Genomic DNA, 22,397 nt, shown 5'->3' on the forward strand with positions numbered 1-22,397 from the left:
CAGGGGAGAAATGGAAAGTGGTTGGGTAAGGGCCAGAAGTCAAGCAATGAGTATAGCTAGGGAGGGAAGTGAGTGGAGCTAGGAGGGGCAGGTGGGGGTGGGGTGGGGTGGGCAGAGGCAGGTGACAAGAGACCGGAGGAAGAAAAGCACATATTATTCCTGTGACTACTCAGGGAGTATGGGAAAGGCATCAGGATGTGCTCTGAGAGTGGGGCATCTGATCTTGAGACTTCAGAGTGGGCTGTCGGGGGTGACAGAGCCTAGGCTGTGGCAGTGGAGGGAGGAGGAGCCCAAGAGAGCTGGTGGCTAAGGTGGAGGGAAGGGCCACTAGAGATGAGGAGGTCAAGCAACTGTGTAGCCACATGCTGCATTTGTCCCCGAGGACAGCAGGGCTTGGGGTGAAGGAGCCAGATGGGAACTTCCAGGATGAGGGAAAGTGCATGTGAGATGGAACAGTGGGGAGGTATGTGGGCGGCAGAAGGCTACACAAAGGCTGGTCCGGGGAAGAAAGCAGACCACCACTGAGAACAAGAGGTGAAGGTCCTCAGGGTAGGGCCAGGTTTAGTGAAGCAGAAGGTGGAGGGTGGGAGTGTTCTTTGACAGGGGGACCGGCTTCTAGGAGTAACGAGGAAGGGAGCAGGAAGCTAGAATCAGGGCTCGGGCCACAGGACAGATGGCGGGTGTTTGAGGCTGAGGATGCGAGGCTGGGGTTGGCTGATTTCCAAGCTCCCAGGAGGCCCCTGCTGAGTCTGTGGGCTCCAGCCCATGGGCCAAATGCTGTGCTTCCCTTCAGGCAAACACACTTGGAAAGGAGTCTGGACAGGAGGAATTGAGGGACCCTGCCCCAGGTAGGAAACAGATGCTCCCTTGGGAAGAGTCTGGGCCTCTCTCCCCAGCTAGCTTTGGAGATCCTGGACCCTCCCGGGGCCTCTATGTCCCTCTTCTTTAGAAGGGCAGGACTGCCTAGCCCCGGGAGTGCACCGAAGGGCGCCACCTCGAGCACAGTTTAGGGACAAGGAAGAAATTCCAGAAATTCCAGATTCTTTGAGGGGCTCCGGCGGGCTCAGGACAGGAGGGCCCTGCTTGGCTCCACCGCCAGACGGCGCCCTCGGCCCGGTGGGCGGCCGACCGGCCGTCGGGGGGCGCTGCGTGCGCCCTGCCCGGTGCTCCGCCCCTGAGCGGTGGGCAGTCGGCCCCGGCCCGGAGTGGCCCGAGAGGGTGGGGCGAGGGCGGGGCGAGGCCGCGCCTGGGCGGGAGGGGCGGGCCGGGGGCGGGGGAAGGAGCCCGAGGGGCGGGGCCGGGGCCCGCGGCGTTTCTCCCTCCCTCCCTCCTTCCCTTTCTTTCTCCTCTTCTCACTCTCCAGTCTTTTCTTTTCCTCCGCAGCCGGCCGAGGGGGCGGGCCCTGCAGCCTTTGTTGCTCGCAGACCGAGCGCAGCCGCTCGCCGGGCGGCAGTCCGGACCCAGGACGCCGGGAGCTGCACGCGGGTCGGGCATGTCCTGAGCCAGACCCGGGACCGGGCAGCGAACGGACGGGACGGACGAGAGCGTGTGCGAGGGGTCGCTCGGCGGCCGCCTGGCCCCGGCCATGCCCAGCGGCCCGAGTCCCCGAAGCCCCGCGCCGCTGCTGCGCCCCCTGCTCCTGTTCCTCTCGGTCCTGGCGCCGGGCGCCCACGGATCTGCACCAGGTGGGTGGCTGCCCCGCCCCGGCCGGCCGGCCCTGCCACCCCTCCCCGCTTCTCCAGCCTAGGTTCAGCCCCTTCTCACCTCTGCAGATTCCGCTCCCGCCAGGCTCTGCCGGGAGGGGTCGCCCCCCACTCTCCTGATGTTAGGGACAGGGGTGGGCTTAGGGCAGCGAAACCGCGCCTTCAGGGAGCCTTCCCCAGCCCTCGACTCCACTACGCACCCTGCCCATAGCCAGAATAAGCCTCTTATACGCTCTTCGAGCTCCCGTTTCCCCACCTCGGGTGCAGCAGAGCGCGACTGTCTCTCCCGGGGAATCTCTTCGTCTGAGCGACTGGACGGAGCGCGGCTTGCTCACCATGGATTCAGTTTCTCGCCCTCCCCAGTGTGCCTCGTCTGGAAAGCAGGCTGGCCAGGGCGCTGCGGGCGGAGTCGCGGGGTCTCAGGTCTACGCGGTCCCCTGCCGAGCCCCGGCCCCCCGCCCCGGTCCCCCGACTCTAGGCAGCCTGCCCGGCCCTCAAGCTCCCCGGGCCGGGTCTTGCGCGGTCCTTGCACTTCCTGCCTCCTCCTCCCCCAAGTGTGAAGGCGCCGGGAGTGCAGCGCGGAGAAGGAGCTTCTTTCCCCGGCCCTAGGCTTGGCTCTCCCCGCCCAGCCCCGCCCGGCTGGCCTCCGAGAGCTTCTGGCCCGCGTCCAGAATCATGCTCCGTCCCGGTCCGCCGGGCCACGGAGCTCCTGGAGCGTCCGGCCTGGGAATTTAGGATCGGAGGGTGTAGAGGACCCCCTGGCCTTGCGCTCTGGAAGCTCCTGGTCTCTTGGGCGCGGGTAGAATAGTGGGAACCGCTGTTGAGGCGAGGCAGTCGGGAAGAAGGCTTTGTAAGAGAGGGGCCCGAGCTTGGAGGGACTGAAAGGATGGATGAACTTTAGATGGGCTGGAAGGGTGTGTGTGTGTGTATATCTGTGTGTGTGTGTGTGTGTGTGTGTGATGGATGAACTTTAGATGGGCTGGAAGGGGGTGTGGGGAGGTGGGGGGATGTGTGGGTGCGGGTGGGTGCAGCCCAACCGGGCTTGGTGGAGCGGGTGGGGGTGGGGTGGCTAGGTTAGGGCTTCGAGCTGGGTTTCGGGGAGACCTCCCTTCTCAGCAGAGGGATTGTGGTTGTGAGGCTGGAAAAGCATATGGGCCAGAATGTAGGGAGCATTTAAGCCAGATCTTAGAGGTTCAAGGAACCGTTGAGGGGTGCAGCTGATGAAAGCCGTTGAGGGGAGCAGTGTTTTAGGGAGGAAGCTCCCCGTCTAGCAACAATGTGTAGGGGACAGAGCAAATATTTAATGAGACCTACCATATGCCAGCATCCCTACTTCTTATTTCTCATCAGCTCCACAACAACCCTGCAAGGTGTGTGATGGAAAGTTCTTTTATAAATGAGAGGACAGATTCAGAGAGGGCAGTGACCTGCGAGGTTAGACTCCTGGGCCACCTGGGTGAAGCCTGTGTTTTCCCACTGCCCCAGAGCTGGGGACCGATGAGGGTGAACCAGGTGATGGGAGCAGGAAAGTATTTGCCCCAAGGAATTGCCCCTGAAGCCTGAACTTGGGTCCAGGCTCCCTGGCAGCTGTGGGAGAAAGGTTATGTGTGTGTCGGGGGGCGGGGAGTGCCTGTGGTCAGGGTCCCCTTCTACTGCAAGCCAGACACATGTATGAGCTTGCCCATGTTGTTAAACTGGGATAATGGTATCTACCTCCAAGGGTTGTTATGAGAATTCAGCAAGATGCTGAATGTGTTTGCTTCGCACGGAACAGAGAGACTGCCACGTGGTGGCCGTGGTTTTTATGAGTCTGCCAGGTAGACCCAGTAAGATTAGGGAGTCCTTGGTGTGTCCTGAAACTTGGACCTGCCATTTGGGGTGGAGGAAAGGCAAGTGCCCCTCCTATCTAATCTGGGTCCCCCTTCAGGTGAGTGTCTGTCTCCAGTGTCCCTATAGATATGTCGCATGAGGTCCTCCCCAGTCTCTCCCACTCGGGATCCCTGACACGGAGGCTGCTGAGCTCTCTGTCATTTTCTTCAGACCTGCCTGGGGAACCTAGACCCGGTGCTCTGCCCACTGAATGCGACCCTGTGAGAGGCCAAAGAAAACATCTTGGGCTCACTTTTAGAAAAATGTAACAAACCAAGGGACTTGGGATTGCTGGGACTGGCGCAGGGACCCACCAAAACACTGTTTCACACATGTGAGCTCTGTGTGCGTGTGTGTGTGTGTGTGCAGACGGACTGGAGCGGGGTGGGGGGGGCATGTGTCACACACACCCTGGTTATTTTTTCTCTTTGTCATGAGCTATGGGTCATTTGAAGAGCTGGACTGTAACTCAGGTACTCGATAAGGAGGTGAGGGTGAACACCATGTTGGCATTTCTCTGGTAGAAGTTCCAGGGTGACAGTTCTGTCACCTAGCAGTGATAGTCAAAGCATTCAACACCCGTTGTGGCAGGAACTCACTCCAATCACAACCGAATAACCTTCCTGGCAGGACAGACTCAGCCGTGAACCACTGGCAGTCCCTGCTCCCAGCTGCAGTAGCTTTGGCACCGCTGGCTCAGCTCTGATGGACCCACAAACCAGACTGGAACCTGCAATTACCCTTTGCTAGCACTGGGTGGTGGTGGTTTCCGCCACCATGATCTCTACCAGCCACCAGCTATCAGAGACACTGAAAGAGTTGTTTATTTTTTAGCTTACTCCCCTCATTTAAAAATATTTTAATGGCAAAACAATACAAATTGACTATTGAATGCAGAATGCATTGACTAATTGACAAATTGACTAATGAATGCAGAATAAAGCAAGAAAATGAAAATTATTGCAGTAAAAATGGTAACATCCTGTAAGTGCTAATATTTTTACATTTCTTATTAAAATATTAAGTCATTAAGCAAAAGAAGTTTTTAAAGAAATAGCTAAGTATACTTGAGAACTTCTCTTGCTAATTTTCAGTCATAACTTAGTCACATTTGCTTTGTGTTATTATCTATTGAACTAAGCGCTTATGTATTGACACACTGAATTCTCACACAACCTAAGGGATAATTATTATCATGCCCATATTACAGATGGAGGAACTGAGACTGTGTGGTTAATTTACCCATGGCCTCACAGCTTTTGATGGCAAAGTTGTGATGCAGACCCAGGTGCTCTGACTATAGAGCACATTACTTCTAATGCTTTTTGCCTGCTGCATATTTCTACTTAGCCCTGCCACATTTTTGAACTTAAGAGGATGCTTCTTTATAACTCACTTGAATTTCTATCTTGCAGTAATTTCCCAAGGTCTAGTGCAAGGGTTCTCAACAGGACTGCATACCCCCAGGTTCATGGATCCCTCCCCAGGGACACTGTTGACCTCTCGGGGCCATCTCTCCCCAGGGGATCTGATTCCCCAGCCTTATACATAGTGCACTCTCCCACCCACATACAGTTGAGGACACTGCCGTTGCCTAGAGGTGTGCCATGTAGCTTCTGTTCTTCTGGTACACTGAGCACTTCTGGGCTAATTGGCATCAGCACCCCACACCTTCAGCTTGTCTTTAGCAGCCTTGTGATCCTCCTTAAATTTTCTGACTTGGATACTCTGAGCAGATGAGGAAACTGAGGCTCAGCAAGATGAAGTGACTGTCCAGGCCACACAACTATTAAGTAGCCAAGTTGGCACCTGAACCCAGGTCTACCTGTGTTCAATGCTCACACTTTTGCATTGTTTTGCAACTCCATTGTCTCTCATTCTACAAAACACGTGCCTGGGTCAAGCTTCTTATTGCTTGTTCCCCTCACCTGACTTCTTCCTATTTCTCTGGTGGTCTATCACATGATGCCCACCACCAAGCTGTCCTCATCCTCATGCTTAAATATGTACCCATATGTCAAGGGGACATGTCACATGTGCCCCTCTGACAAAGCTCTTCTTCATCCCTGTACATCTCTGGGCTGTCCCCTCCCCTCTCTTGGACTTTCCCAGCGCTGTGCCAGGGGTAAGAATCATGAGTGCCCAGCACCCATTTATTCTCAGGACTAGGATGGTGTCTTATACTTTTTCCTGGATGTTAGGGTACTTAGCTCTCCCTCATAACACCAAATGCCATGGACCAGGCAGGTAACGTAACAAGGCTGATAGGAAGACATTTTTCTTGAATCGTAGGGCCTCTTGGCCCAGCCCTTGTTTTCCCATTGTTGTTAGAGATTCAGCTCTTTACTGAATGAAAGACAGCACAAGTGTGAAGCTGAGGGCAACCTATATTTAGCGACAGTGCTGAGAACACATAGGAAGTGGTGGAGACTGAGGCAGATGGAAAAGCACAGGCCCTCTCTAATGGACCACTTCTGACAAGTGTGAATTTAGGCCTGACATGGATGAACGATAAGACTTTAAGCTGAAAATTGAGACTTTTGTACAAAATCATGTGATTTTTTTTCTTTTTTACAAAAAACACTGGCAACTGATTAAATACCGTTCAACATTTTTGCCAGTCTAACAAACCACTACCTGCCCCTAATCAATACACTGACAAACAAAAAAAAACAAGTCTGCAGGCTGTGGTTGTGGAGTTGCCCTCCCAAATGCCCTTATGAGGATGAGAGAGCAAGAAGTCTCCTTCAACTATCCAGCCCAAAGGCTTCCAAATGCCAGCCTTGAAATGGTTACTTCAGAATCCCCAGAAGGTTTAGAAAACTGCAGATTCTGGGGCCTCAGAGCCCTGGATCTAAGGAATCAGAATATCTGGGCTGGGTCCTGGGCAGCTACAGTTTTTCAGAGCTTTCCAGGTACTGCTGATGTTCAGCCAGGTTTATGTCCAGTAAGGAATTTCCTAACTTCCCTGATGACCACAATCCCTTGAGGCTTTTGGTAAAAACACAGCTTCCCAGTCCCATTTCCTGGACATGCTGATTCAGTGGGTCTGGGACAGGGCCTGAGAATTTGTTTTTAACAAATTCTCATCCGAGAAGTCTGGAAAATCCTTGCACTTGTGCCCTCCTGAAACTTAGAGACAAGGAAAATTTGCCTAAAGTCACTGAACAAGTCACTCCAGCCCACCCTGTGTCCTGCCTCTTGGAGAATGCTCTTAGAGGACTGCCCTAATGGCTGGCCCACTGGGGCAGTTGTGGGCAGTGAGGGATGTCCTCAACGGGGGTGCGGGGGGCCACACCACGCAGCGCACTCTTCAAGTGGTTTGGCAGGAAACAGATTGGAGGGTGAGTTGAGTTTCTGAGGCCTGGCCTGGAGGGAGCTTCAGGCTGGACTTGGCTTCCTTTCCCACCCCAGCAGCAGCCACACAGAGAGCTCTGGAGGACAGCTGCAGGGCACTCAGGCATTCTTGTGGCCTTAAGGAGTCTTTGTCTTGAGCAGCCAGGATCCCAAAAGCTGGGCATAAAGCCAGGACAAGCCCCAGAGCTAGGCAGGACCAGAGGCTGGGACAAACCTCAGATGGGCCAGTTTCCTACCTGCTCCTTAGGGCCTGGGAACTGTGGAGAAGGAAAAGAGAGAACAAGAGCGTGAGCCCTGGGGTTCCTGCCCACTCCCAGCAGTGCTGCTCTTCTTTGTGTGTGTGTCCACGTGAGATTTCTTTTGAAGACTAGGTCTAGTGGTCAAAATAGTTGGAAAACTTTGATTGAGTCCAATTCATGTTCACTTGGTCGTGTCTGACTCTTTGTGACCCCATGGACTGCAGCACACCAGGCTTCCCTGTCCATCACCAACTCCTGGAGCTTGCTCAAACTCATGTCCATTGAGTCGATGATGCCATCCAACCACCTTATGCTCTGTTGCCCTCTTCTCCTCCTGCCTTCAATCTTTCCCAGCATCAGGGTCTTTTCCAATGGGTCAGTTCTTCGCATCAGGTGGCCAAAGTATTGGAGCTTCAGCTTCAGCATCAGTCCTTTCAATGAATATTCGGAACTGATTTCTTTTAGGATTGACTGGTTTGATCTCCTTTCAGTCCAAGGGACTCTCAAGTCTTCTCCGACACCGCAGTTCAAAAATATCAATTCTTCAGCACTCAGCTTTCTTTATAGTCCAACTCTGACATCCATACATGACTACTGGAAAAACCATAGCTTTGACTAGACGGGCTTTGTTGGCAAAGTGATGTCTCTGCTTTTTAACATGCTGTCTAGGGTGGTCATAGCTTTTATGTTAGCAGTGGAGAAACTGAAACCCAGCAAGAGACAGACCTCTGAGAATGAAGAAGGACGTTACTGGGAGGTTGAAACCATTTGGGAGACTTTATTACTCTTTCTGTGTGCCTTTAGGCTAGTCTCTGCACCTCTCTGAACGTCTCTCTGCTTTCTCCAGGAGCAATCTGGAGACTCTCCTGCAGGTGTCCTAACTTAGAATCCATAGCCACAGGGACCTGGGTAAAATTCAGAGGATCCATGAACTTGGATGGGACTATATTACATCTTTAATTTTTCTAACCTTGAAGTGAAATTCAGTATTTCCTTCCATTAAAAATATTAGCAACAAAATCACAATAGTATTAGCAGCATCTCTGATTTAGCTACCAATTGTTGTTCAATTACTAAGTCATGTCCAACTCTTTGCGACCCCATGGACTGTAGCATGCCAGTCTTCCCTGTCCTTCACTACCTCCTGGAGTTTGCTCAAATTCATGGTCATTGAGTCGGTGATGCTACCTGACTATCTCATCCTCTGCCTCCCCCTTCTGCTTTTGCCTTTAATCTTTCCTAGCATCAGAGTCTTTTCAGTGAGTTGGCGCTTCACATCATGTGGCCAAAGTATTGGAGCTTCAGCTTCAGCATCAGTCCTAGTGAATATTCCTAGTTGATTTCCTTTAGGATTGATTGGTTTGATCTCTTTGCTGTCCAAGGGACTCTCAAGTCTTCTCCAGCACCACAACTTGAAAGTATCAATTCTTCAATGCTTAGCCTTCTTTAGGATCCAACTCTCATATCTGTATATAACTACTGAAAAACCATAGTTTTGACTAAATGGACAAAGTGATGTCTCTGCTTTTTAATACACTATCTAGGTTTGTCATGGCTTTTCTTCCAAGGAGCAAGTAGCCTTTAATTTCATGACTGCTGTCACCATCTGCAGTCCACAGTGATTTTGAAGCCCAAGAAGAGAAAATCTGTCACTGTTTCCACTTTTCTGCCATCTATTTGCCATAAAGTGATGGGACCAGATGCCATGATCTTAGTTTTTTGAGTGTTGAGTTTCAAGCCAGCTCTTTCACTCTCCTCTTTCACCCTCATCAAGAGGCTCTTTAGTTCCTCTTCACTTTCTGCCATTAGAGTAGTATCATCTGCATATCTGAGGTTGTTTCTCCTGACAATCCTGATTCCAGCTTGTGATTCAGCCAGCCCAGCATTTTGCATGATGTACTCTGCCTAGACGTTAAATAAATTGAGTAACAATATACAGTGTTGATGTACTCCTTTCTCGAGTTTGAACCAGACCGCTGTTCCATATCTGGTTCTAACTGTTGCTTCTTGACCTGCATACAGGTTTCTCAGGAGACAGGTAAGCTACCAATAGGGACAAGAAAAAAAACTTCTTTTTCTTTTTTTTAAATCTCAACACAGTTGCAGGTATCTTGAAATAAGGCTGATGCTCTTCACTACTTTGAAATCATCATAGTTATTAAACTTGTCTTTGGATCATGTTTAATGCATTAGGAAAGAAACACATGATTTCACATCTACTTTTTAAATTATTTTGACAGCTTTAATTCAATATAATGAATTTCCTTGGTATTCCTATACATTTAATCTTACACACTTAAAAACATGTTTTTGAGGAGTCCATGGCAGAAAAAGGTTAAGAATCAAGACTTACTGGGAAATCAAGCAGACAGAATGACTAGGAGAGGATTCTGCAAATTTTTCCAGCCCTGGAATCTTTTCATTTAACTCTCAAATGTGAAAGAGCTGCTTGGTTGAAGTGGTAGTGATGAGGGGCCAGGGAGCCCTACCTGGGTGGTCCTTCTCTGACTCCCCATCTCAGGAGGCCTGGAGATGTGTGCAGAAGAACCATCAGGCACTTAAAAAAATCCATCAGGCTAATAATAATCTAATAATCATAATTGCCGTCGTATTCAGTCGTATTCATCGTATTCAGTGGGCCAGGCGCTGCTATACGTGGAGTAGATCAGTTCATTTAATCTTCAGCCCCCAAAGTGCAAGTTACGATCCCCTTTCTACAGATTTTACACAAATACTTACTGAGAAACTGCTAGTTTCCAGACATTCTTGAACACTTAAAATCTTCAGCAAAGACTCTAAAGATTCTTGCCCCCTTAGAGTTCACACTGGGAGGAGATGGAGAAAGAAGAATAGAAAAAAGAATGCAGATGTTAAGTGATACAGTATGTGAGACGTGCTATGGGGAAAAATAAAGCAGGGAAGGGGGGATAGGGAGAGGCAGGGAGTTGCAATTTTAAAAAGAAGTGAGTAAGCTTTGGGGAAGGACCTGAAGGAAGTGAGTGCTTTATAGTCATGTGGGAAACAGGGAAGCGTGTTCAGATGGACCGAACAAGAAAGCAAAATCCTGAGGCAGGGGCAGCAAGGAGGCCAGTGGCCTAATAGAGGAATTCGGGAGGTGTAGCTGAGATGAGATCGGGGGTATCCTTGCCTAGGACGTCGCTGGCCATCCCTAGAACAGTTTTCTGCTGTGTGTGAGCTGGGAGCCACTGCAGGGCTTTGAGCAGAGAAAGGCTATGATCTGACAGCTCTGGAACGAGCCCCTATGACTACCACGTGGAAAGCTAATCAGACTGGAGGAGAGGAACCCGAGATGGTCACTAACGGAAGCAGGGAGACTTGTGAAGAGGTTATTGCGATCACCTGGGTGGAGCCAGCGAGGCCCAGAGCGGTGAAACAGCACAGGTGGTGGGTGTTTGAATCCCGGCACTCGGACCTCAGCGCCCCCTCGGCCGCTCCCCACTCCGTCTCGGCTCTTCTCCCTGCAGGGCACGCCGCTGATGGCCGGGCGGCGCTGGACATTGTGCACCCGGTGCGTGTGGATTCGGGGGGCTCCTTCCTGTCCTACGAGCTGTGGCCCCGCGCTCTGCGCAAGAGGGACTTGTCCGCCCGCCCCAGCGTGCCCACCTTCTACGAGCTGCAGTACCGCGGCCGCGAGCTGCGTTTCAACTTGACCGCCAACCCACACCTGCTGGCGCCCGGCTTCGTGAGCGAGACGCGGCGGCGGGGCGGCCTGGGCCGCGCGCACATCCGGGCCCGCGCCCCCGCCTGCCACCTGCTAGGTGAGGTGCAGGACCCCGAGCTCGAGGGCGGCCTGGCGGCCATCAGCGCCTGCGACGGCCTGGTGAGTGCGCCGGGTGAGCTGGCGGGACGTGGGGCCCACCCCCATCCCCACCCCCTGCCTGGCCGAGGACTTGTCTGCTGGTTTTGGCCTGTTGGAGTTCCCCCTTCCAGCCTCAGTATTAGCACCTGTAAAATGGGGTGAACAAGCTCAGGCCTCTTTGTTCTCTAGGGCAGCGGTTCTCAAACTTTAAAGCGAGCCAGAGTCACCTAGGCCTAGTGGAAAACCTGATGTCCCATAGGGTAGATGGGGGGAGGGGATGGGGAACGTGCATTTTTGGCAATTTCTCAGATAGTGTTGAAGCTGTCAGTCCAGACTTTGAAAACCGCTTTTTGTTTGTGGTGTGTGTGGACTAAGTAACTCAAAAAGCAGTTGAGTCCCTCATCTTCAAGGAGTATCAGTTATGACTTTGATCGCGCAACCCCCGCCCCTACCCGGCTTCCCAGGAGAGCAGGCTTTAGCCTCCAGGTTTTTCTGAGTTGAGGTAATGCTGGCAGCCACGTGCAGCCCTAATTGCCTCCCTCTGCTTGAGAGCAGCTCCTCTCCAGGCAGCATAGGGCTCCTTTTGCTCCCAGCTCTGGAGGGTCGGGTGTGGGAGGAGTGGGGGTGGGTGGGTGGTGGGGACACATTCTCAGCCATCCACTACTCCCTGCAGGGAGCCTCAGCTCAGATTGCTCAGGAAAAGCCATAGCTGTGGCAGGGCATGGGCTCATGACATATAGCCCACCTCACAGGCTCTAGGGCCGTTGGTCCCCAATCTTTTTGGCACCAGGGAAGGGTTTCCTGGAAGACAGTTTTTCCACAGACTGGGGGTAGGGGGTAGTTTCAGGATGATTCAAGAACATTACATTTATTGTGCACTTTATTTCTATTATTTATTATTATTACATCAGCTCCACCTCAGATCATCAGGCATAAGATCCTGGAGGGTGGGGACCCCTGCTCTAGGGTATCTGGGCCTTTGCAAGCCCAGCTGCCTGGGAAAGTCTTGTTTACAGGAGCCTGTACTTCTCGCTTTTCATATAGTTAAATTAATCTTGTTGCGCCTGAGCGACAAGTACGCAAATGGGCATCGTTCCCGTTTTACAGATGAGGGAACAGACTGAGAGAGGAACCTGCCCAAGGTCACTCAGTTATCCAGTGGTGGAGTCAACGCAGGCCTCCAGCCCCTACAGCTAATGATACACTACCCAGCACTCCAGGTTCTCTGCCCTGAGTGACCCAACTGGCTGACTTGGAGCCAATGAGGAGGGGTCTGAGGGAGGAAAAACCTCCCATGTTGGAGTCCTGAGCTTCCCTAGTATATGGTGGATTGCTCAAAGATACTTCCCAAGGCCCCTCCTTCCTCTGGCCTCTCTGAATGCCAGCAAACATCCCTGAGACACCCCTTTCAATTTCCCTTCTCTGGAAGATCCTGGGACCAAGGAAGAGGGTGTCCTGGTGGCAGTGGATATCCCAGTGGCCATCTTGTTAGATTTGGAAGGAAACCCATTTCTTCCTTCCTTTCTTTTTTTTTCTTTTGATAATCAAATTTCTTTTTATTGAGATATTATCAAAATATTAGTTTCAGACAATTTGATACCTATTTATTAATATATTGTAAAATGATCACAATAAGTCTAGTTACAAATTTATGTACATATAGTTTTTTTTCTTGTGATGAGAACTTTTAATCTTTCTTAGCAACTTTCAAAAACACAAAACAGTGTTATTAACTATAGTCACCGTGTTGTACATTACTAACCCAAAGCTTTTTTTCCCCTTGGTGTTAAGCTTTTAATTGTAATTCTTGCTTATCTTTGGAATGTGGGGGATGCAGACCTATTTTGTACTTCTTATGGGCTAAGGGGTGGGGTGGGTGTATGGAGCAGCTTCCTGGGCTGATGGCTTCTGAGCTCAGCCTAGAAGCCTTTGGCTGGGTAAGGTGGTAGGGAGGGATGTTCCAGCAGAGGGTGCAAAGTGAGCAAAGGTCTAGAGGGAGGAAGGCACAGTGTGTCTGGGGTCAGTTGGCGTGATGGGCTCTGCTGGGCAGGACAGGCCTCTGGGGGTGGGGGAGGGCAGCCGAGTGCCAGTCCTCCCCGTGTGACCCTGGTGCTTCTTTCCCAGAAAGGTGTGTTCCAGCTCTCCAATGAGGACTACTTCATTGAGCCCCTGGATGGTGTCCCCGCCCGGCCTGGCCATGCCCAGCCCCATGTGGTATACAAGCGCCAAGTCCCTGAGAAGTGGGCAGAGCCGGGGGACTCCAGGGCTCCAGGCACCTGTGGGGTGAAAGGTGTGTTTCTCTGCTACCAGCTCTGGGGTAGAGGATGAGTCTGGGACCATGGAGGGGCCTTTCTAGAAACCTCTGTTAACACCCCCATGCCCAGCTCCTCTTGGACTGAAGGGACACAGACAAACCAACAGTCGCATCATCATAGCCTGTGCCCTCTATGTGTGATGGGCCTGAGGCCTCTGCCTGTCGGGCCTGCACCAGCTCCTCCCCTGGACTGACTCCTCTCACCACCAGCTCATCTACCTCCCCACCTCAGGGCTCAGTCTCTCCATGTCCCCTCCCTGCCCCCTGCCCGTGACACCTCTAGCTGTGGCGGCCATTCTTCCCTGAGTGTCCAGTCAAGGCTGGGCCATACGCAACCTCAGCAGTTACGCTAGGCGGGAACCTCCCTCCCCTCCCCACGCTGGTCTCACCCCAGAAAAACTGACCTCTGTTATTGGGGACCTAGAGTGTGGCACCCAGCACCTCTTCTGCAGAGTGGCCAGTCTGTGCTGGGCCAGTCCAGGTAAGGAGCTGCCTGCTAAAGGCTGCTGGGGTCTATGGAACGCTCCAGCTTCACAAGCTGCCCACGGCTAGGGACTCTATTTCCTGGGACAGATACTCACCGAGGCTTGCTTCTTGCCCTCAGTTTCCCCAGCTTCATAGATGTGCTTCCTCTTCTGATCTCGGGGGGAACCTGGGGCAGTGGGGCAGGTCTCCAGGGGGGTCAGCTGGCTGGGGTCTTGGCCAGCCTCCCCAGGCTGGGGGTTAGGTTGAGAGGTCTGTGTGTGCTGGGAGGTACTTACCCCCCAGCAGGGGTGGATCAGCATAGGGAGATACGGGCCCAGGAGCTCGCCTCACAGGCTCAGTGCTTCACTATGTTCATGGCCCCATCGAAGTCATCCTCTGAGGCTGCTAGGCTTATCTTTTTATTGTCAGGCAGCTCCAGGGTCAGACAAGGGAAGTGACTAGGTCAGGGCCACACAGCACAGGTCTGGGGCAGAGTCACACTGGGAGTAGGCCCCTTGTCTCTGATCCCAGCACTGTTCCCGCTGACCCAGAGAGAGCTCACTGGGGAGAGGTCCTTGAGACGTGTGTCCTGGGCCAGCCTCCTGGCAGCTAGCCCCCACCCCTTCTGGGCCCACAGAGTTTCCAGAGCTGGAGCCCCGGCGGGAGCGTTGGGAACAGCGGCGGCAGCGGCTGAGGCATCGATTCCGGCGCTCGGTCAGCAAAGAGAAGTGGGTGGAGACCCTGGTGGTAGCCGACACCAAAATGGTGGAGTACCACGGGCAGCCGAATGTCGAGAGCTACGTGCTGACCATCATGAACATGGTGAGGCTGCCGCAGGCGGCGTGTGGTAGGGGGTGGTGAGGGCTGCCAGGAGGTGGTGTGTTGGTGAACTCCAAAGGGTATATACCCCAGGCTCCATGCCTGGTACAGGCTTCCAGCTCCTGAGTCACTGGGAGAGAACCTGGGCAGATGTGAGACACCACTGAAGGTCATGGCACCCCACTGGCTCAGCAGCCTCTGCCCGCTGCTAGGACCAGAGTTGGGGGAGGAGGGGATGAAGCAACCTCGATCTTGTGCCTGCCCGGAGGAGCCTGTAGACTGGCTGGCCCGTCCACACCACTCTAAACAAGCACCTCCCCACCCTGTGCTGGGACCTGGGCTGGTCACTGGGGATGTGGAAATGCCCAATCAGACCAGCCCCTGCCTGAGCCATCAGCAGGCATTAGACTTAGAAGGACCTGTGACCTTGGGCAAGCCACATTACCTGTCTTAGCCTCAGCTTTCTCAGCTGTGAACTGGGGATGACAGCAGTACTTGGGTGGTACAAGAGGGTTGGCATACTTCTCTTGATCCCATAGGACAGTAGAAATAACTAGACCCTGTGAGGCTGAGTGACTTGCCCAGGTCACAAGGCTAGGCCAGGATAGACCTGGACAGGAGCCCCAATCTCCCAAGTCCTCCCTGGGGCACTGTGGCAGGTCGAAGCTGGTGATTCCCACTCCTTTAGTGCCAGCCAGTCCCTCCCAGCTGCTGCCCCAGGTTGTACAGGTGGGAGGCCTCAGGCAGCCAAGCTGCTTCCTGCACCCCTGGGGAGAAGAGATATCTGCCCTTGGCATTCTTAGCAGGCTACCCACTGAACAGCACGGTTTTCCCTCTGGGCTGGGTGACTGAGAGCAGGCCAGGTGTGTGTGCCCTGCAGCTGGTGTGGCCAGTGTCATGTGTTGTGACCTCCCCCATATCAGCCTTTCACCCCCAAAACACTCAAGGAAGTGTAAGCTCTGGGTCATCTAAGGTCTGGCCACTTCTTTTATAGCCATGAAGCCAAGGGTCAGAGAAAGGAAGGGGCTCTGTCTGTGGCCATCATGCCCCCACTGCTCGAGTCTGCATTGGCAAGCTCAGCTCTGGGCCAGTTCCTGCCCGACTTGGCCACCCATGTTGGCTCCCTCCTCCTAATGGAATAAAGGCCATAGCCTTCTGCCTGGCACCTGAGGTCTCTAAGGCCCAGCCAAGCCTCCATTTAGCCTCATCTGCCCAGGGAGACAAGCCACTAACCACCAGGGTTCCAGAGGGATTGTTGCTGAACAGCAGGGCCCTGCTCCTTGGCTGGGGTGGGGTGGGGTAGGGGGGCAAGACCAGGTTTCCAGGCCACGAGATCCTCCCCTCGCAGGCTCAGCCTGAAAGAGGCCTAGGAGCTTGGCTGGAGCCACCAGGGCTGGGTTCATCAGCCTCACTTTTACTGAGTGTTCCATGTGGGATGGTATTGAGCCCTCCAGGCTCCCCTGTGACATCCCCTGTGTGCCAGGCATCAAGGATTTGACCCCAGAGCAGGACCTCTTCCCGCCTCCCTGTCTAAGCCCATAGGACACAGGCATTTACCTTGTGAGCCCCACCCTGGAGGAGGGAGGGCCTGGCTTTCACAGTCACATGTTCTGGACAGTGTCATAATTTTTGTGAGCTGGCAAGTCCAGCATTGGTCTGGACAGAGTGGAGGCACCTATGAGGCTAATAGTGCTGGATACCTGACAGGGAGACTCCAGGAAATGGTAGGGGCATGGGTGGCAGGCAGCCAGCCTCCAAGGGGGGCTGGACTGGGTGTTAGGGCTGAGCCTTCTGAACACCTGCTCCTTGGCCAGTGTTCCACACCCAGAGCCTCATCTAAGCCTCAGCCCCATTTTGTAGTTAAAGGAACAAAGGATCAGGGAGTCCAAGGAACTTCTCAAGGTCACAGAACTGGTGAGTGGCAGAGCTGGGACTGGAGCTCAGAGTTATCTGCTTCCAAAGCCCCACTCGGTCCTCTCTGCCTCTTAGCCTGCCCCAGAGAGGGACAGCTGGGTAGCTGTGTTGGCCAGAGTGTGCTAGAAGGATGAGGGAACAGGTTGGTGGGAGTGAGGAGAACTTATCCCCTTTTTCCTCTGGGGCAGATGTTTGTTCATGTAAGGCTGACATGAGTGCTGAGTGTCAGCTCTGTACCAAGGACATGGTGATGGATGCACAAGAATAAGATCCCAGGCTTGGGAAGCTCTGCCTTGTAGCATTTCTCAAAGAATATTCTGGAAAGTACTTGTTCCAAGAGATGCTAATAAATGTTCTGTGAAGAAAGATGGTGCTCTTGAAAGTTTGGCAACACAGGGTTAAAAAAAAGTAACAGACTTTACTGCAGTACTCCTCAGAGCCTCCAAACTTGTACACGTTTAGAATCCGTCCTCCAGAGAGGAGGCAGGCAGCACTTTCCAAACTTAAGAGCACAAACTATGATGCAGTCAGATCTGGGTTTCCGATCCCGTATTCAGCCTCTCTTGGAGCCTCAGTTGCTCCATCTGTAAGATGGCAATACTTATGCCTGCCTGAAAGGTGCGAAGATTCAGTGAGCTAAGGCACGTGACGCTCCCAGCGCGAGGACCAGGTGTGTTAGGCTTGGTCAGTGTTAGCTGCTGCTGTTGTGTCTACTGAAGATCTGCTCTTCAGCCCCACAGCCACCTTCAGGACAGCCTCACCCTCTTTACCAAGGCCTCCAACAGGTTACCAGTTTGTCAGGGTACCAGACCCAGGTAGCTCAGGTAGGTCTATTCCAAGCATAACAAGAGAGGTTCCCCCATTTTTGCACCCCCAATTCTGTTCATGTCCTCTGAGGCCAAGGGCCCTTTTTGAGTGGCTCTTGTCATACTGTTAGCTCATTGGGAGCTTGTAGTCACTGGTAACCCCCAGATCTTTCATGAACACTGCCTACCCCAGCTTGCTCTCTGGGCCTGCACCAGAATAGGGCTTGTCTTTCCTGGGTATAGTTTATCTAGTTGAGATAACCACCCTGACCTCAGGCTTAAACAGACACTCACTGGTTGATTTAGTCAACAGTTAATGACCCTGCCTTCCTCCAGTACCTCCCAGCATGTTTCACCTCCATACTTCTTGGGGGGACAGTGAAAAGTGTTCTAGACAATGGGGGGACTTTGTGGTGGCAGGAAGCTGTCCCAGCCCTAATTCAGGACATAAGGTGGGCTAGTTGCTGGGACAGGTCTTAGCAGACCCTCAGGGGCTTCTCATCCTTTGGAGCCTCTTTGTTGGGGTCTGCTGCCAAGCTCACTTGCATGTTGTCTAGGAAAACTTTTTTCTTTTAATTTGATTTTCTCCAGGGGACTCTTTGCATTTTTACTTTTTTTTTTTGAATGAGATAATGCATTGGAAAAAACAAGCGCTCGAGCTTCATTCATTCATTCAGCAACTGTTTCTTGAGTCCATAATGTGCTAGGAACCTGGACAGATCAGAGGGAGCCCATGGAGCTTATGGTCTGGAGGGAAGAGAGGTGTTAATGAAACTGATAAATGTGCACGTGTGATGGAGGGGGTCCTAGAAAAGACAAGTTCATGGTGGTTTGGGAGTGTTGGGTAGAGAAAAAGCTCTCAGAAGACGTGGTGGAGGGGCGAGAGCTGGAGAAAGGGTAAAAGATAACTTGGGAAGGTGTTCTAGGCTGAGGGCGCAGCATCTGCCAAGGCCCTGTGTAGGAAGGATCATGGGATTTTGAGAGAAAGCCAGACAGAGTGGTTAGAGCCAGGGAGTGAGGGAGTTTGAGGAGAAGAGTGAGGCCATAGAGGTGGACAGGGACCGACCACACAGGCCTGTGTACCAGGCTTAGGACCTTCCCTTTACCTGTGGACAGTGAAGACCCACTGGTTTTAAGCAAAGACATAATGTGATTGGGTTTGCATTCAGAGACAAATGGCTGGGCTGCAGGGCTGCAGATGGGCTAGAGGACAAAATTTTGGAGGCAGAATTGGTTGATGTCGGGGAGGAAGGCAGTGCAGAGGGGCCCCCAGGACCCAGCATGTGCATGGGGGTGAGGGAGGCACATTACTACATCACTGACTTCACCATTCCTGACCTTGAGCTCTGAAAGTATGATTCATCCCCTTATCCAGGGCTTTTGTGCCCTCTTAACAGTACATGTTTTCTCCATTCCTATTTGAATATATTTTTCTTGATGGAATTGCTAGAAGCCAACTCAAAACTGATGTGTCCTGACATCTCTGCCTGCTGGGAAATTGACCCCTGTCTCCACTCATGAGCTGGCTTCTTCCTTGTCCTGAGGGAGCTTTAAAAGAACAGTCAGCTTTACCTGCCATTTCCCTGCACCTTGGCATGCTGTCCATCTTTGGGGATGGCCTTCTGCCTTAGGGCTGAGTGGAGTTAGCTCTGGGGGCCTCTGAGAGGCCTGCACACCTTTTGGCCCTATGGCTGTCAGCCCCAGGGAAGATGGGCCTTGCCTGCCTCCATCCCTCCCCCAGGCTGTGCCCAGTTCCTGCCTCATGAGAGGGCTCACTCCTGGGATGCTGGTCCCAGCCTCCCCAGGGCAAGAGGGGGCAGCAGGCCCGAGCCAGCCCAGGACAGAGGAGGGCCCTGAGATGGGCCAACCAGCCAGCATCTGGAGGTGCAAGCTGGGGAATAGGATTCCAAACAGATGCTCGGGACCCCAGAGCCTGGGATGCCCTCTCGTCCCCTCCAGGTTCTGCTGATACTGGGCTGGGGAAGTGTGTGTTCAGGTGTGAGTACTTCCATGTATGGGATGCATGCACTGTGTGAGCTCCCCTGTGTATGAACATGGGTGTGCATCCCTCCAGGTGGGTTGGAGGTGAGCAGAGGCTGCCTGTGTTGTATATCTGAGGTGACAGCCTGACCCTTATTTCTTGGGTAGGTGGCCGGTCTGTTTCATGACCCCAGCATCGGGAACCCCATCCACATCACCATCGTGCGCCTGATCCTGCTGGAAGATGAGGAGGTGGGAAGTCACGTGACCTTACACTGGCCCCTGGGATGGGCATCGCCTGCCAGAGTCCTCCTGCCACTCACCCGAGCCGCCTTGTGTGGAAGGGCACAGCCAGGGCCTCCTTGGCCCAAGCAGTGTCATCTGTCACCCCCACCCCTGGCTGACCCTCTCTTAGGTCCCCTCTGGCAGGTGCCTCTGGGAGGGGTGGTCAGACCAGAGACTGGCCTGGGTCCCACGGGTCTGCCTGCTGCCACCTCTGGGCCTCTGTCCCCCACCTTCCTGTGGAGGAGAATTTGGCCTGACCCTTCAGAGCTCTAGGGGAGGCTTCAGTGGCTGTGCTCTCTGCCTGCAGGAGGACCTGAAGATCTCTCATCACGCAGACAACACTCTGAGGAGCTTCTGCAAGTGGCAGAAAAGCATCAACATGAAGGGGGATGCCCACCCGCTGCACCATGACACGGCCATTCTGCTCACCAGGTACTGGCAGCTGGGAGGGGAGGGGTCTGGGGTGCAGCTGGGAGAGCCTGCGTGGGAGGGAGGTGCCACCTGACCCTCGGGGAGAAGCCCCAGGAGGGGGGCAGACATGGCCCTGCTCTCAGGAGCCTCATCTGGAGGAGGGTTTCCACACCTTTGATCCAAGACAGGATTTCAATAGCACTTGGGGAGAGCTTTTTACTGTAAATATTCATTGTGAGCTGTTCATTGTGAATTCTCATGCAGTTGTCAGAAGTAATACAGGGAGGTACCGTCTACACTTCATCCAGTTTCCCACAGTGGTAACATCTGGTGTGAAAATGAAAGTGTTAGTCCCTCAGTTGTGTCCAGCTCTTGATGACTCCATGGACTATAGCCTGTCAAGCTCCTCTGTCCGTGGAATTCTCTAGGCAAGAATACTGGAATGGATAGCCATTGTCTTCTCCATGGGACCTTCCTGACTCAGGGGTTGAACCTGGCTCTCCCCTGGTGGCTTAGGTGGTAAAGAATCTGCCTGCAGCACGGGAGACCCAGGTTCGATCCCTGGGTTGGGATGATCCCCTGGAGAAGGAAATGGCAACCCACTCCAGTATTTTTGCCTGAAGAATTCCACGGACAGAGGAGCCTGGCAGGCTACAGTCCATGGGGTCGCAAAGCGCTGGACATGACTGACTGACTAACACTTTCACTCCGGTATTGCAGGCAGATTCTTTACCATCTGAGCCACCAAGAAAGCCCCCAACATCTGGCATAACTGTAGTTATATCCCAAGCAGAAAATTGACACTGATATGATCCACAGATCATACTCAGGTTTCACTAATTTTACATACACTTATTTGTGTGTGTGTTTAGTCTTCTGCAATTTTATCACGCGTGTAATTTCTGTATCCATTGCCCAGTCTAGATATGGAATGGTTCCATTAGAAGGATCTCTTGTGCTACTCTTTTATAACCAGAAAATCTTTGTCCCATACTTCCCCACTCCAACATGACCCCAACTCTGACAACTCCTAATCAGTTCAGAGGCAGTATTTTTGAACTTGAGGTGGAGTTATTAATATTTCCCTTTGCTGAGCTCCAGCAGCTTCTCACTGGGGTAGTAACCCAAATTGTCTGTGCATGCGTCTGCTCCCCAGGCCCAGAAAGGTGTCTTGTGTGAATAAGGGTCGCTGCTTCCCGAAGGCTCCTGCGCTGGTCTGAGAGCGATGGGATAAGCATCCTTCTTGCTCCCACCCTCCCTCAGAGTCAGCAGGGGTCCTTCTCTGGCCCCCTCAGCTTGGGAGGGCCTGGCTCCAGGCCAGGTCAGTCTGAGGGCCCCCTTCTCTCTGCACGTGCAGGAAGGACCTGTGTGCAGCCATGAACCAGCCCTGCGAGACCCTGGGCCTGTCCCACGTGGCGGGCATGTGCCAGCCACACCGCAGCTGCAACATCAACGAGGACACGGGCCTGCCCTTGGCCTTCACCGTGGCCCACGAGCTCGGGCACAGGTACCCTGCCACCCCCACTGCCACACTAAGAACCCAGCCTCACCTCCCAACCTGGAGGCACCAGCCAGCCAGGCTGATGGCCCATGCAGTCCCAGGGAAGGGAGCCCTGTCTTGAGGAATGAGCCCAACCTAGCCACATTCTGTCCTTGCCCTGTCCCCACCCCGCAGCCAGGCTGCTTCCCTATTACACAGGAGAGGACTAAGCCTTAAGTGGGATTGAGATGGGCCGGAAAGTCACCATGGGTCTTTGTACCTCCCTGTTGCCCTCAGCGCTTGCATCTTTGACTCTTGGTCCCTGCCACCTCCCACCGCATTCCTAATTACTCTGCGACCCTAGGCAAGCTCCCTGCCCTCTCTGGGCCTCTGTATGCTCCCTGTTGGTTGAGGGAGTTGGATTCAGGGATGTGAAAGGCTCCCTCTGTTGGACACTTCTGTGTAAGGCTGTTGTGCCTAAGCATGGCCCCTGCCCTCAGCCATCTGTGCCTGGACTGTTTAGCTGTGAGTATGGCAGCATCTTAGATGGTCTGGGAGCCCACGAGGGCAGGCTTACAGAGAGCACTATTGGTCAGAGGGGTTGGCTCATCACTGAGGACTGAGTGAGATAGTGTTTCTGAAAAGAGCTTAGTATGATGCCTGGCACATAGGAAGAGCTCAGCACACATAATTATTTTCGTGTCTTTCCAAGGATGGTCTCCGAGACCTTTCCTGTGGCGTGGCAGCTCGGACTCCCTAACTCCACTGCACAGCCTTGAGATAGGACCTGGGGTGGGGAGGAACCCTGTCAGACTGTTCTTGGTGCCAGTGAGGCTGCGGGGGCCACCGTGGGCCCCCTGGGTGCCACCTGGCTGGCCGTTGTTGGCCAGCTCAGCCCAGACGCTCGGCTGCTCTGTGGTCCCTGGTGTTCAGTT

The 22,397-nt window shown here is 53.3% G+C and overlaps 1 protein-coding gene across 1 annotated transcript in view; it reads left to right on the forward strand.

The window, feature by feature from the left end:
- Positions 1–803: 803 nt before the first annotated feature.
- ADAMTS7 (ADAM metallopeptidase with thrombospondin type 1 motif 7) overlaps positions 804–22,397 on the forward strand; it is a 64,465-nt gene continuing 42,871 nt past the window's right edge. The window contains exons 1-8 of the mRNA XM_055556011.1: positions 804–848; positions 1,384–1,685; positions 10,654–11,009; positions 13,113–13,278; positions 14,405–14,589; positions 19,455–19,538; positions 19,879–20,003; positions 21,340–21,489. Coding sequence (XP_055411986.1) covers positions 1,586–1,685; positions 10,654–11,009; positions 13,113–13,278; positions 14,405–14,589; positions 19,455–19,538; positions 19,879–20,003; positions 21,340–21,489 — 1,166 coding nt within the window. The 5' untranslated portion in view covers positions 804–848; positions 1,384–1,585. The remainder of the gene's footprint in view (positions 849–1,383; positions 1,686–10,653; positions 11,010–13,112; positions 13,279–14,404; positions 14,590–19,454; positions 19,539–19,878; positions 20,004–21,339; positions 21,490–22,397) is intronic.

Source organism: Bubalus kerabau, chromosome 19, assembly GCF_029407905.1.
Source record: "Bubalus kerabau isolate K-KA32 ecotype Philippines breed swamp buffalo chromosome 19, PCC_UOA_SB_1v2, whole genome shotgun sequence".
Classification (NCBI taxonomy): Eukaryota; Metazoa; Chordata; class Mammalia; order Artiodactyla; family Bovidae; genus Bubalus; species Bubalus kerabau.